This window comes from Conger conger, chromosome 2, assembly GCF_963514075.1.
Source record: "Conger conger chromosome 2, fConCon1.1, whole genome shotgun sequence".
In the NCBI taxonomy this organism is placed as follows: Eukaryota; Metazoa; Chordata; class Actinopteri; order Anguilliformes; family Congridae; genus Conger; species Conger conger.
The window spans coordinates 1,331,236-1,346,285 of record NC_083761.1 but is presented as its reverse complement, the minus strand read 5'-3'; the positions used below and the strand labels follow the sequence as shown (position 1 = coordinate 1,346,285).

Genomic DNA, 15,050 nt, shown 5'->3' with positions numbered 1-15,050 from the left:
ATGCTATGGCATTAGCACTGTGAGTAGCCCTATATTACATCATTAGCACAATTATCAGCCCTATGCTAAGTCATTAGCACTACTGTTTGATTATTCCTATGTTAGCCACTAGCACTATGTTTGCCCTATGCTATGGCATTAGCACTATGATTAGCCCTATGCTATGGCATTAGCACTATAATTAGCACTATGCTATGGCATTAGCACTGTGAGTAGCCCTATATTACATCATTAGCACAATTATCAGCCCTATGCTAAGTCATTAGCACTACTGTTTGATTATTCCTATGTTAGCCACTAGCACTATGTTTGCCCTAGGCTATGGCATTAGCACTCTGTTAGCCACTAGCACTATGTTTGCCCTATGCTGTGTCATTAGCACTATAATTATCCCGATGCTACATCATTAGCACAACACTCAGCCCCGAGCAAGATCATCAGCAGACTGATTATCCCTGTGCAAAGTCATCATTAGCTCTGGGATTGGTCCAACTTTAAAAGCTGTGTGTATGGCTCATTCGGGTGGGTGACTCTGTAACCAGGTGACTGGAGTGACCTCAGGTGAGTCACAGCGCGCTGTGATTACAGCAGCAGGTCTCACCTCTGCCGTAGAGCTCCACCCCTGAGTGGAACACCCCGATGCCCAGCGAGGTGGTGAACTCGTTAATCCAGTACTGAAAACAAACACAGAACCTCCCGTTAGCATTTAGCCTTCCCTGCTGAAGGTTTTCAACTAGGTCTTGAAACCGCTGGTAGCTGGTTGACCGGTTCAAGCCATGTTTTGAGCAGTTCATACCCAGGTAGACCAGCTGCATGACCAGCTTGGCCAGCTGAATTTTCAAGCTGGCGGAGCTGGATTTGACAGCAGGGTTCCACTCCCAGCACATAATCCACTGTTAGCTTTTGGCCTTCCAATACCATGGCAGGAAATGGAGCACAACAAGACCACAAATCTCTTCACATCCAGAAATCTCAAATGTAAGAGATTTAATAAACGTTTACACACACCTCCCTCTTTTAGCCTGTTTATTTCTGTTTATTTCTGAATAATATTGCGAGCATAGAGTGCCATTGCACTGTATGAAAGATGAACTGTGGGATGTTTAATTTGTGCTTTTTTCAATGTAATCGTTAAAGGGAAACAGACATACGTTGTGTTCATGGGTATTGCTCTTAATCGATTGTTTAATTTGGGGGAACAGTGCTTTAAAATATACAATGAGGTGGAGCGCAGCCACACACACACACACACACACACACACACCCATGTAAACACACACACACACACACACCCATGTAAACACACACACACACACACACACACACCCATGTAAACACACACGGTACACAGGCACACCAGCTGGGTAAAAATGGACAGGTCTGCTCGCCCATACTGGGTCACATGACACTTCATGCATATTCAAATATTTAAATACAGGAAGAAAGTAGCACAAAGTGTCTGTCAGTTGAAAAAAACACTTTATGTATTTATGCAAATATAAGCAACAATTTATCACAATTTATGGCAGCATTAGTTTAGAAATTGGAACGGACACAGGGCGGAAACATACGGAAACACAGGGCGGTACTTTTTTCCCCTCAGAAATAAAGCAGGTCCACCACACGTTCTAAATCAGTGAAATCGCTAGTGATGTGTTCCTCCCTCAAACACACACAAGATCAGTAAAGGCCATTTCTGCGTTCCTCCTCTCAGGTCTGGTCCAGTCCAGAGCCCTCTGACCCAGTGAGAGGAGGGTCGCAGTGCCGACGGAGACGTGGGACAGACTGTGGGAAGCAGCGTCCAGAACACATTCCCACACAGGCCGGGAAGGGCAGGGACTCTGAGTCCGGAATGCTCCGTCGGTACCTGGGGTTTAGGTTCATACTTTCCTATTCTTGTTCTTCTCTCCTTTTTAGTGGAAAATGTCCTGGTGCCTCAAATGACATAATACATATCTATACAGGATGCAACATGACGGTGAATCACGTATATATAAATGTATATATAGGATATTTTGTAAGATAAAGCCGTCACTATGTGCTGTAGAGGCAGTCACTCTGAGCGAGCTGTGAGTGCCGCGGCTAAACCGCGCTCCTGTTCCGCCATTTTGAAAGCCGAAGATCGCGTGAGAGATCATGGGCTCGTGGGGCCCAGTGATGTGGAATGACTTTCGCTGGAAGGCAGCCAATCACGTGTCTGTCCTGACTCACTGTCTGTGGCCACTCACATGGGTCCTCTGGTATGGAACAGAGTCTTATTCGAGAAGTAACCGTGCTAAAAACTGCCAATGAGGCACAACCGTTCAATTCATTTCAATATTCAGCGGGGAAAGAAACAGTAACTTAAAACAAGCTAATATTTTCTACTTGACAGAAAAGCATAAGATCTTATTAAGGTCTTATTGCAAGACTAAAATGATTAAGACAGTCACCGTTTGCAGGGAGCCTGCGTTCACACATCCATCCTCTCAGACGCTCGCAGTGGGTCAGGTTGGGGACAGGGACGGGGAAACTGACACCGGATCCGATCAGCACTGCTCCTCTGAGATGCTTCATCAATGCTTACCCAGATCAGTGTAACCTTTCACCTCATTGGCTGGCTGCCTGCACAGCGCCTCATTGGCTGAACCATAAGCCTTCAGCCTGTTAGCTTCCTCACTTCAGATCCTATTAAACCCAGCCTTCATCCTTCAGCACTGACTGCTCAGTGCAGACTCTGGAGGGTCGGGCAGGGAGTGTGGGCCTGGATCAGGGCCTGGAGCTCCAGGGAGTGTGGGCCTGGATCAGGGGCTGGAGCTCCAGGGAGTGTGGGCCTGAATCAGGGCCTGGAGCTCCAGGGAGTGTGGGCCTGGATCAGGGCCTGGAGCTCCAGGGAGTGTGGGCCTGGATCAGGGCCTGGAGCTCCAGGGAGTGTGGGCCTGGATCAGGGGCTGGAGCCTGAGGGACAAGGCTGTCAGAGCTCTCAATCCACCCCAGAGCTGCTGAATAATAATAATAATAATAATAATAATAATAATAATTCCTTGCATTTATTTAGCACTGTTCTCACACTCAAAAAGCACTTCACGGTGATGAGGAGGAAACTCGCCTCCATGAGCCTAACTGTGAGAACCTGCATCATTCACAAAAACACGCACAGGTTGTGTAACTACACAGGAGGAAGTGCAGACACGGTAAGCCGGGTTTGGTCAGAGGGCAGAGCAGCAGGAGAGGAAACTCTATCCGCAGAAGAACAGGATACAGACGTGGTCACCTGACACACAGGTACACAGTGTGACCGGATCCGGACCGGTGACACACTCCAGAAACCTGTCTTAACAAGTGCAATGAGAGCCTTGCAATGAGACTCACAATCTAATTATTTTCCTCTAGTAGAAAATGTTTTAAAGTTGTTTTACTCCATTGGCAAATCTAGAAATTAGGCAAATTGTCTCACCCCATTGACAGTGTTTTGTGTCAATGGGGTGAGGCAAGAAAAGTAATAGTCTGAATATAACACTAAAACACTTTCTTTGTTTTTTGCCGTGTGTGGGCGTCACAAGGTCCTGGGCTGATTAGAACCACAGGAGCCTCGTCAGAGAAGGAGAGAAGAGAAAGAGAAAGAAAGAGAAAGGAAAGAGAAAGTGCTCTTCACAGGTGCAGCCGTCAAAGGCCTCAGGCATGTTGAACAGAGCCTCCTTCAGGGGTACCTTATCCAGGTAAAGGTCTTTTTCCCCGGCTCTTCTGAGTCGAGAGGCTGCACCGGACGCTCCGTGATCTCAGCCTGTGGAGCCACATCACCGCGGAGAGAGGCGTATCCCCCGACGACCGTGAACCTCCAACGCCTGACTGAACATGCTGGACACATCCGTCATCGTCCGTGACACACAACGCAGTCACTAAGGGCCTGCAGACGCACGTCGATGAGCCACACTCAGCGCAGCAAAACCCCTTCAGCTGGCCCCGGCGGGTACGATCCCACTGCTTTAATCACCGTCCAATCACAGAGGAGAACACAATGACTGCAGCCAATGACATGGCTTCTCCACCGTAATGTTCCATGTTACTTTTATTGCAGTTCCTATTGGTTCAGTTTCAGACATTCACTGGAGCCTGGGACAACCGTAACTCTGCATTAAAGGGGCAGTCTGTGGCCTAGTGGCTAAGGTCCATGACTGGGACCCGGAAGGTCGGTGGTTAAAGCCTTGAGCAAGGTTCTTAACCCCACATTGCCCCAGGGGTGGATTGGCCCCTGTCCCAGTCTAATCAAATGTAAATCGCTTTGGATGAAAGTGTCTATTGTAAACGATGATGATTTGATAAGGCACCACCAGTGTATCATCTGTTCTACCAACTGATGTGGTTCCACATCTGTCAACTAAAGATCATAGCCCCAGCATTCCTCCCTCTTAATGGAAGGTGCTGTCAGACCAATCCTCCCACACCCTCAGCGCTGCGGGCTCCACAGACATGTCAGAACTCAGGGTGGTTTTCTGGCCAAAAACAGTGCTGACTGGAGACACAAGGCCACTGATGACGTGGTCCAGAACCTTCTTTCACATGCCATGCCCACAGACGCTGAACGTTCCTGTAATCTCAGACAGGACCGCGTTAAAAACCTCCACAGCGGGGGGGAAAGTCAGGGAAACTCCACTGTGGTTTCGGCCTTACGCAACCACACTAACGTCCAGACACGGAGGAATTCAGCAGCTTCTCTTGAGCAACAGCGCGAGTGGGAAAATGTGCTCCAAAAGGCAGTTTAAAATAGTTATTCTAGTGCTGTCAATCGATTAAAAAAATTAATCGAATTAATTACAGGCTTTGTAATTAATTAATCTAATTAATCGAAATTAATCGCACATAATGATATTTGCCGTGAGAAGCAAAAAAATGTTGTAAAAATGTTTGAATGCAAATGGATTTTAGTAGATGAGTGAATAAATGAACATAATAGACATTATTTACTTTAAAAGATCAACATATTTTATTTCACATCTTTTATTTCACAAACGGCCATAATATTGAAACTAAGATATGACCTAATGCTTATGCAATAGACCGTTCCCCTTATCGCAATGCATCCTGGGTCCTGTATCCAGGAAGCAAGAAAACCCATTGGGTTATATGGGAGTTTGACGACAAATTATGGAAAATCAAATTACATCTTGTGAAAAATCTTTACGTCTTTCAACTCAACCTGACCCCAAGACTCATCCATGAGGTCCGGGTCTAGTTTTGAAGTGTTGCAGAGGCAAGAAATCGCTGCAGAAGTTGCAGATAAATGCACGCATCCCCGCCGGCGGCAGGCGGGGCCGGGGGAGGACGCCCTTACCCAGGCAGCCGGTCTTATGGGGCTCCACCGGAGCTCGCTACAAGAGGGTCGGCGGCAGAGGAGGACCCCGCGCGTTCCTCCTCTGTGCCGACCCTCTCGTAGCGAGCTCCGATGGAGCTACAAGACCCAGTGCCCGGGGAAGAGCATCCTCCCTCGGCCCCGCCAAATTCAACTTCTGCAGCGATTTCTTGCCTCTGCAACACTTCAAAACTAGACCCGGACCTCATGGATGAGTCAGGTTGAGTTGAAAGACGTAAAGATTTTTGCAAGATGTAACTTGATTTTCCATAATTTGTTGTCAAAACTCCCGTTTTTCCACCGGGTTCACTGCTATGTGTTTTGCGTTGAGGTGATATTTTAGGCTCGAGTTACTCCGATGGTACGCGAATTCCTTGCTGCACAAATTGCACAGAACCGTACTCCTGTCAACAGTTCCATCCGGCCGTTTTTTGAATGTATATTTCCCATTCAATACGCCAAGCAACGTGTTTTCATCAGCCTCCATCTTGTTTGCAAAGCTACTGGCCAGTGACGTACGGGGTCAAGGGCATCACAGCGCATAATTAATTGCGTTAATTTTTTTAACGCGTTATTTACTCTATAATTAATTAATCGAAATTAACGCGTTATTTTGACAGCCCTAAGTTATTCATTTAACTCTTAATTCAAAGACACAAATGCAAAAAAAAGATAGCCAGCGATGCTATAGGAGTGTGCTACTGTGCCGTTGCTAGTGACTTTGGTTTATCTCTGTATTGGTCAGTGTGTATCTGTATCTATGTGATCGTGCTCGGACTCGGAACTGTACTTTCCTCTATGGTCCTGAACGCACTGGTCCCTGGGTTTGATTTCATTTGCACTTCACTGTACGTCTCTCTGGATGAGAGCGTCCGCTAAATACCTTTAATGAAATGTAATTATAGCTGACACCCCACCTAGTGTGTGGAGCTGGGGAGGGTTTGGGGGTGCACCGACAGCCTGGGGCGGAATTAAAATGGGGCACGTGCGGCAGCAGTCGTGACCACGGGAGAACGCGCCACGCTGAGAAATATATTTAGCCGTGAAACAATCCGCCCTTTTCTTTATCATGCTAAATGTATTCAGCTGTTTGTGAACCAGATTCGCTCCGTACAAAAGACTGTATTATTCGTGACAAAACGGGGGTGAGGGCATTGTGTGCGCTTGGAGATGTTCCAGCACTGATTCACTAATTACACACAAATAGCTGCAGATTCAGAGAGCTGCTAAAGCTAACCCCCTCAGCACACATCCTGCTGCAGGAATGCACTGTGTATGAAGATAAAATCAGCTATCGCTCGGGATAAGAGCCTCTCCTGAAAGGCCCATACAGGATGGACAGTAAATGTAGAACAGAAGCAGACAGATGACTTGTTGCTGATGAGGAGTTCTGAGAAGAATAATGTCTGTTTTGCACAAAGCTGTGAAGCAGAGGGTGCTGTGTCTTTATATGAATTTGAATCCCCAAGGATCACACATTATTGTTAGCCTTTATTAATACAGGGTATATGCTCTTTAACTGCAACACCCTGTTAATGCCTCCTGAGTACCCTGACCTGTATGTGTGGGAGGAAACCCACACAGACACAGGGAGAACATGCACACTCCACACAGACACGGGGAGAACATGCACACTCCACACAGACACGGGGAGAACATGCACACACCACACAGACACAGGGAGAACATGTAAACTCCACACAGACACGGGGAGAACATGTAAACTCCACACAGACACAGGGAGAACATGCACACTCCACACAGACACGGGGAGAACATGCACACTCCACACAGACACGGGGAGAACATGCACACTCCACACAGAGAGGCCCAGGCCGGGATTAGAACCAAAGACCTTCTGGCCGTGAGGTGACAGTGCTACCCACTGCACCACTGTGGTGCCCAATGTTTCCTGATGTCAGACTAATTATTGAGTCTCCTTCCTACTGTGGCCTGGTCCTTCCCGCTCTCCCTAGAAGGACAACAGACTCCACACTCGCACCGTTACCCTCCCTCATTACGGGGTATCTGGGAAATGGAGTCTCCTTTCGCTGTGACGTTTCCACAGTCTGGGACCATGTCAACCTCCCTCCTCCCCAAATACTCCAGTGCTCCCACTTCCTCTGAGACCTCATTACAAACGTACATTTCCTCCGGTGAGAATATTCCTCTGCGAGAGTCGCTGTTCGTCCTTGTCTGTGTGACCTAGGCCCATTACTCATTCCTGCCACACGGACCGTCTCCAGTGCTGAGTTTACAGAGTTTGGGTTCTCTATCGTTTGGGTTCTCCAGTGTTGGGCTTCTCCAGTGTTTGGGTTCTCCATTCACCTTATCACCAAAGCACCTTCTAACCAGTCCCCCTTTACAGCAGGGTCTTGCATTGGTGAAAACCGCTTTCATCCAGTTCTTTCTGCCCGGATTCAGCCCCACCTGACAATAATGGGCTTTTGTGAGAGAGTTCCCTGTGATGTGTGATTAAAGGTCATGAAAGCGCAATGTGATTTTCTTCCAAGGGAAGTTCGGCATCGACGCAGGAGCCCGGGGAGAAACGCAAGTACAGCACCCGCTTACGATGGAGGCGTTCCAGAAACTTCCAGCCTGACACGTGATGTAAACTGGACACTATGGCCTTAATTTCAACACTAGAGATCTAAAAAAAAAACACTCTTCATTCCTTTCCTTACTTTCCTCTAATTTCCGGTCCATTCCTCTCCATGCCTTGTACAAATCGTGTCTACATTCCGCTCCGGTTACTTTTTGCGGATGATACAGTTCTGGGACTGACGGGCAGTAATTAGGCTAATTACGCGTGCTGTCGGGAGTGTTGAGTGTCCCCTGCAGTTCACTGTGCAAGCACATTAATTCACCAACGGACCGGAACCGAGCCAACCCACTCCAGGAGCGTTCATCTGCATCGTCCGGAAAAAACAGAAAACCTGCCGTTTCTTTTCTAAAACTATCCGTTATTATTACTGTGAGCCACTCCACAGTGACTGGGACAGACCACAGCCCTATGCAGGTGACATGTGATCAATGTTAGACACAGTGAGGCCGTTTCATACATAAAATCTCTTAAATGTGAGAACTGGGATATTCACATGGCACACAACACACAGCCAGCTGGGCCGCAGAAGAAGACTTCCTGTCTAAGGTACACGTCTGGGACCCAGAAGGTTGGTGGTTCAAGCCCCAGTGTAGCCACGATAAAATCAGAGTAGCTGTTGTTTTGTGGGTGTAATCTCATTGGTGATGATGATTTGTGGGTGTAATCTCATTGGTGAGGATGTTTTATGGGTGTAATCTCATTGGTGAGGATGATTTGTGGGTGTAATCTCATTGGTGAGGATGATTTGTTGGTGTAATCTCATTGGTGAGGATGATTTGTGGGTGTAATCTCATTGGTGAGGATGGGGTGTGGGTGTAATCTCATTGGTGAGGATGATTTGTGGGAGTAATCTCATTGGTGAGGATGGGGTGTGGGTGTAATCTCATTGGTGAGGATGGGGTGTGGGTGTAATCTCATTGGTGAGGATGATTTGTTGGTGTAATCTCATTGGTGAGGATGATTTGTGGGTGTAATCTCATTGGTGAGGATGGGGTGTGGGTGTAATCTCATTGGTGAGGATGATTTGTGGGAGTAATCTCATTGGTGAGGATGGGGTGTGGGTGTAATCTCATTGGTGAGGATGGGGTGTGGGTGTAATCTCATTGGTGAGGATGGGGTGTGGGTGTAATCTCATTGGTCAGGATGGGTGTTTCAGGTGAGAGAGGAACGGACCCAGTCCCAGGGAGGCAGCTCAGCCGGACGGCTTGAGTGACGTCGCTGGGACATCACACCAACCTTTTCTGGGTAAGACTGGACACGACATTTCAAAGGGTTAAAATCCCAGTCTTTCAGCAGTCTTCATGTGTTATTGAAATTTATTATTTGAGTTTTTTATTGGATTGAATTTCCCACACCATTATGTTCCTTATTAAATCCTACGGCTTGTCCTGTATTGTTGGATTCTCTTGTGTTGGTCACACAGCCTGCTTGTTTTATCTCTCATTTGCATTTCTAATCGTTTGTGTGTAAATCACTTCAGGCTACATTAATGTATGAGCTGCAGCACAAAGAACAGAATTACTGCCCTTATCACCATCACAGGGCAGCTGTGTTCATCCATGGAGCGTCTAATTACAGCGCATTAGCCAATCAAACAGCTCTTTAGCCTGGGCACTGGGGGGGGGGGGGGGGGGGGGGGGGGGGGAAGCCATGGCAACTGACCAAAGGCGGAGCTTAATATGAGCCTGACCTGACATACAGACAGACAGACAGACAGTGTCTGATTGATTTGACCATCAAATCAATTTGTATCCTCAGAATCAGCCTGTTCTTCTATCGACTTTCATGGTCTGGCAGTTTAATCGTTAACCCCCAGGGGAAAATGGTAAATGGTTGATCAAGACATTAGCTAATTAAATAATTAAGAGCAGAAGTTGGCACAAAATCCTGAAGCAGATCGGACCTTGATCGGATATTGACTCAAACTTAAAACTGTGGCCTCCAAAGCACTTATGAGTCATGGTACAAAATTAAAAATTAACATCCACACCAGTATATTTAAAAACTGCACTATGCAGTGATTGTACACTTATTATATTTCATCATGTTGGGGTGCAAAAAAAAAAAGGCACAAAAATGCATTCACACATGTGGGTTGGTACCACTTCCGTTCAAAAGCCCGATATTTGTAACCCAAGGCTACAAGTGGCTTGAAACCCTCAGAGGGGGATCTGTAGCGCGATCGTGTTTAAGGGCCCGCGGCGACAGCACACACGGACGCTCGCCTGAGGACAGAGAGCCGCTCCTGAATAATCACAATGCAGCCCGCGCGCCACAGGGCCGGCGGCGCAGCCGGATACAGGAACTCCAACAAACATCCGAGCATTTTCATTTCAGCCGCGCGCGTCACGCTGGGACGGAATTCCAGCACAACGGGAAGTCGAGCACGCTGTCAGGCTTCCCGACGCAAGATCCGTTGCTGAACCCGGGATTGCGAGACGCGACCGTGTCAAACAGGAGACTTCCGACATACTACACACGCTACGCGTAACAGGAAACCTAAAAAATGACACTTTAAAATGATTGCGTCAAACAGTCTATTGCGTCAGGAAACAATGCGGTTTTCCGTCTTCCTTGAATAGGAAGTAGGCCTAGCCTACTCCCAGTTAATGTGCTAAAGGCATTCTGAACACATTAAATACTACTTGCAGCTATTAGTTTACCTTCATTTGCCCTTTTAGATGCACTTCTAATGGCTAAAGAGAGGGTAAAATATATGAGCTTTGTGATAAGCCACAGAGATCTTTCTAAGGGTCTTTTTATCCTAATATTTTAAAAAAGAAAACATTTATTTGTTTTGGCCAAAAGGTGGAAATGCTTGGGTAAATTTGGCACATAATATTGGATGTGTAAGTCTTAACAGGCAAGCTACTCTTAAAAGGTCTGCACATTCCAATCCAAGCGAGCGGGCTGTTAAAGAACGCAGGACAGCGCCGGACCGCATTCTCACACCGTGCGCTCATGGGTACAGCACAGACCACGGCCATGCGCTGGAAACACAAGGCCACAATCATCATCCTTCATCAAGTGCTCAACAAACAGACGTGTGTGTGTGTGAGAGTGTGTGTGAGAGAGAGAGAGAATTTGTGTGTGTGTGTGTGAGAGAGAGAGTGTGTGTGTGAGAGTGTGTGTGAGAGAGAGTGTGTGTGTGAGTGTGTGTGTGTGAGAGAGAGTGTGTGTGTGAGAGAGAGAGAGTGTGTGTGAGAGTGTGTGAGAGAGTGTGTGAGAGTGTGTGTGTGAGAGTGAGAGAGAGAGAGTGTGTGTGTGTGTGAGAGTGTGTGTGTGAGAGAGAGAGTGTGTGTGAGAGAGAGAGTGTGTGTGTAAGAGAGTGAGTGAGTGTGTGTGTGAGAGTGTGTGTGTGTGTATGAGAGAGAGTGTGTGTGTGTGTGTGTGTGTGAGAGAGAGTGTGTGTGTGTGTGTGTGTGTGTGTGTGTGTGGGGCACACACCGAACTCTTGAACTAGATAGGGTTCTTCTACTGAGTCACAGGGTTCCTTTGGGAACCATTTTTCTTTAACTGAGAGCGTATTTTGACAATGATCCCAAGAGATATTACAGTTTATGCTCACTAAGTAACAAGAATTTATGTTTGTGGTTCGAAGTAATAAACAATCTGATGATTTAAATAACCTACATGTAGGTCAGGGTTTATAAAGTTTAGTTAGGTAACACAGCAATTTGGGTAACAACAATGTAAAATGCAGTAAAAATGTAGAGTTTAAAGCTTTTATCCACTGTGAAGTATTTTTCTGAACACTCTCTGAAGGTACAGTGGATATCCGTTTTTTTCTTTCCAAAATAATAACTAATAATGACCTTTTACAAGCAAAAAATGACCCCAGTGACAAGTCGTTGTACATTTTAAGGCAGTTTTTCGTTGCTTTTTTTCTGAGAGTAAATAAAATCCCCATTTGGTTTTATTTACATACATGCAAAGGCATTGGCAGTGAATCTAAGTCACTGTAGCTTTCGTTTTTACACAAAGCTTGGCAGGTACAGGTCTGCATGTCTGAGTAACACGTATAACTAATGAAACAGAATTACAGTGAAGTTAATATCGGTTAATGTAGTGTCGATTCATAAATCGTCCCCACGGAAGTAAAAGTTTAAAGGTACACACTTACCATATCATAAACGTTCAATATGATCGGCTCGTTTGCCATCATCTGTAGCGAGCAACGTCGCGCAGACTGAATTTCTCCGTTATCTCCACGCACAGGTCTACAAGAAATTCCGTTCTGTCGGCAATATCCTCTTCTCGACTATTCCACACTTGTTATTTTGTTATCCAAGTCTCTTTTCTTCGCTCCACAGTTTTCCTCCAGATTCATACATCTACATGTAACCAGCCAAAAACTCTTCGGCAGAGGAACTTCAACGCATCTGTACTTTTCAGACAGCTGCCAACTCGCTAGAGTGATAGCTGCTACTGTATTCGCTGAAACCAGACAAGCGAATGTTTCCGGATTACATTCAGTTTTTTTCCATGACCCAGCCTATAGCTATTTGTAAATTCAACAAGAGAGCGAAGGGTGTATCTTAAAACGCAAAAAACGTCGTCAAATGAGAGTTTTCTTCCGAATGTGACCAGAATCTACAGATCTGTGCGCTTTTTTGCTAATGGAAAGTGGAGAGCCGTCTTTCCTCCGGCTTTTCTTCTTCTGCGCTTTCAATCGGCGGTCGTTTACTCCGCCTGCCAGACGCATCGCGCGCTCGTTAGATAGTCAATGCGCTGTTCCTGTCTGAAACTTTGGCTGTGCAGCGGGACAGCTGTTGCCAGATTTGTGGAAAACATCCCTTAATGGAGGAAAGTTTGCTTACATTTAAAATGGGCAGAAATTAATTAAAACTGTAAAGAGAGAGAGGAAAAAACCCCTCAGATCTAGGGTCCAGTGAGATGTTTAAAATTCCTTAGCCCGAGACTAGCCATGTTGAGATCCAGAAAAGAGATATCACAGAGATACACATCCATCCCCACTAGCTCAAATATTTAAATTTAAAAAATCCCCGGAATATTAGTACTAGGCTAATTAATAACAGTTCACATTTCCCTCTACAACTCCGTCTATTACAAACATGAAGACCTTTCATGATAAACATGAGACCTTTCTGCACATTTTAAAGCAAGACTGTTTTTTATTTTTTACTGTTTATAAATTATATAAAAAAGGAAAAGGGCCCTGTGTAAAAGTTTGAGAACCCTTTTGGATTATTATTTTTAATTTAAAAAAAGATGAGGACTATGGTTACAGACCCAGGTGATTTACTTGTACCACTTAGAAGTTAGATTCGCCTCTGTTCACTTCGATATTAATTGTAAGGCTTTTTGACCAGGGGCGCCCAAATCTTCACGCCACCATAGGCGTGAAGTCTTGGCAATTTACCCTTGTAGTGTAGCATTCAGGCCACAAGAGGGAAGCAAGTGAACATTCTGGGAAAATAAAATTCAAGCATTACGGCAAAGTGCAATATTAATTTGTATTTATACTGTATATTTAAATCAAATCAAACTGTATTTGTATAGTGCATTCACACAAGACTTTCCATAGAATCTCAATTTTGTTGAGGACAAAGCTTAACCTGTGCCTGTCAACCGGATTAATTATCACCAGAAGTGCGCACTTGCTGCCACCTTGTGGTCTCCATACAGCACTACAAGGACCTGTCCAAACCTGGTGTGAAACCACTGACCTGGCAGGACACAAAGACACAAGTCTGTCGCGTGGACGTCCTTTGTCTTTCGATTACAATAAACTGTATTATTCACAAAGCACGTCAGGGATTTAAGTCTTTATTAATGTTCTTGAAAAAAAAAAAACTTTTGGAAATAATGAACCCAGCAAAAATGCCATTCTACACCGAGTCTTGTCGAGCAGTTTTTGACACCGGGAACGGCTGTGAACTCCTGCGAAACCGCTACAAAACGATCCAGTCTTACCTTGTGGGCCGCTGCTGTAAGATGAGGCAAATGTGCAGTTCAGTATTCTGTTGCACCGTAGGTAAATCATTGCTGTCGATGTCATTGTTATTGTTTAATTTCTATTTGATTAAAGTTATTTATTTCAATAAAAACACACTTTTGTTGCCTTGAGATTCACTCTTAAGTGATTATTTGATTGTATCCATCAAAGGTTTGTCAGGTCTAATTGAAATTATTTTTTCTTCTCAATATGAACGTAAAGATCACAATTTTACTTAATGATTAGAGTCCTATGCCCCATATGTGGCGAAGAGGATAAGTCAGTAAATAAGTAAGTAATGGTCTTAAAGGGAAGAGACCATGTTGCCAGTGTTGACTTCTGTTAGGGCTTCATGAGACAGTGGCTACTGGAGAACATCCATCCTCAGAGATGTTTTTATTTCATGGGAAAGGACTGGAAAACTGCAGGTAGATGAGGAGAAAGATGTCTCCTCTTTGAATCCTCATAACGTCCTTCATACAGGTTGATGCAGGTGAACCAAACATTGCATAAGTTAGATGATTGTGTACCTCTTAAAATCTTACATGTAGAACAGCCATTTCAGAACAATATATAGCAGCTACTCAAATTGAAATTATGAGCCTAAATGTACCATTTTATTTCAGAATATTTCACGGAAACTCAAAATGAAATGATTAAATGTACCATTTCATTTTGGATTGTATCTATTATGAAATAATAGCTAGCCATTTTCTCAATAATAGCGCTCCATCTCTTCTTGATTGACTGTGAAAAGTAATCTGTGAAATTTCCCATTATCTTGAAATGGCTATTTAAAAATAACGGGATACGTGTCACAGGGAAATGTGGCCTGTTATTATGAAAAACCATATTTGGAAATATTGACTGTTATGAAATGTAAAATGAATAGTAAAATGTGAGCTATTATTGTGAAAAGGGTTATTATTCATTTTGATCCAACAAGTATTGTAAAATAAAATGGTATATTTAATAATTGAGTAAATGAGCCCTCCATAATTTATGGCATATTATTATTATTATTATTATTATTATTATTATTATTATTAATATTAATAAACAGTATAATTTGCTATTTGCTAGCTAAATAGCATAGCTTTCTTTTTGGCAGCAATGGGACTTTAGCTGTTACTGCGCTTGCGCAGTCAGTAGCAGTA

The 15,050-nt window shown here is 44.8% G+C and overlaps 1 protein-coding gene across 1 annotated transcript in view; it reads right to left on the bottom strand.

Moving 5' to 3' along the window:
- The window catches only part of LOC133122125 (deubiquitinase DESI2-like), an 18,283-nt gene extending 5,661 nt beyond the window's left edge, over positions 1-12,622 (bottom strand). Inside the window, exons 1-2 of the mRNA XM_061231862.1 lie at positions 12,058-12,622; positions 602-674 (exon numbers count right to left, since the gene is read on the bottom strand). Of these exons, the coding sequence (XP_061087846.1) occupies positions 602-674; positions 12,058-12,099 (115 nt within the window). The 5' untranslated portion in view covers positions 12,100-12,622. The remainder of the gene's footprint in view (positions 1-601; positions 675-12,057) is intronic.
- Positions 12,623-15,050: the final 2,428 nt, after the last annotated feature.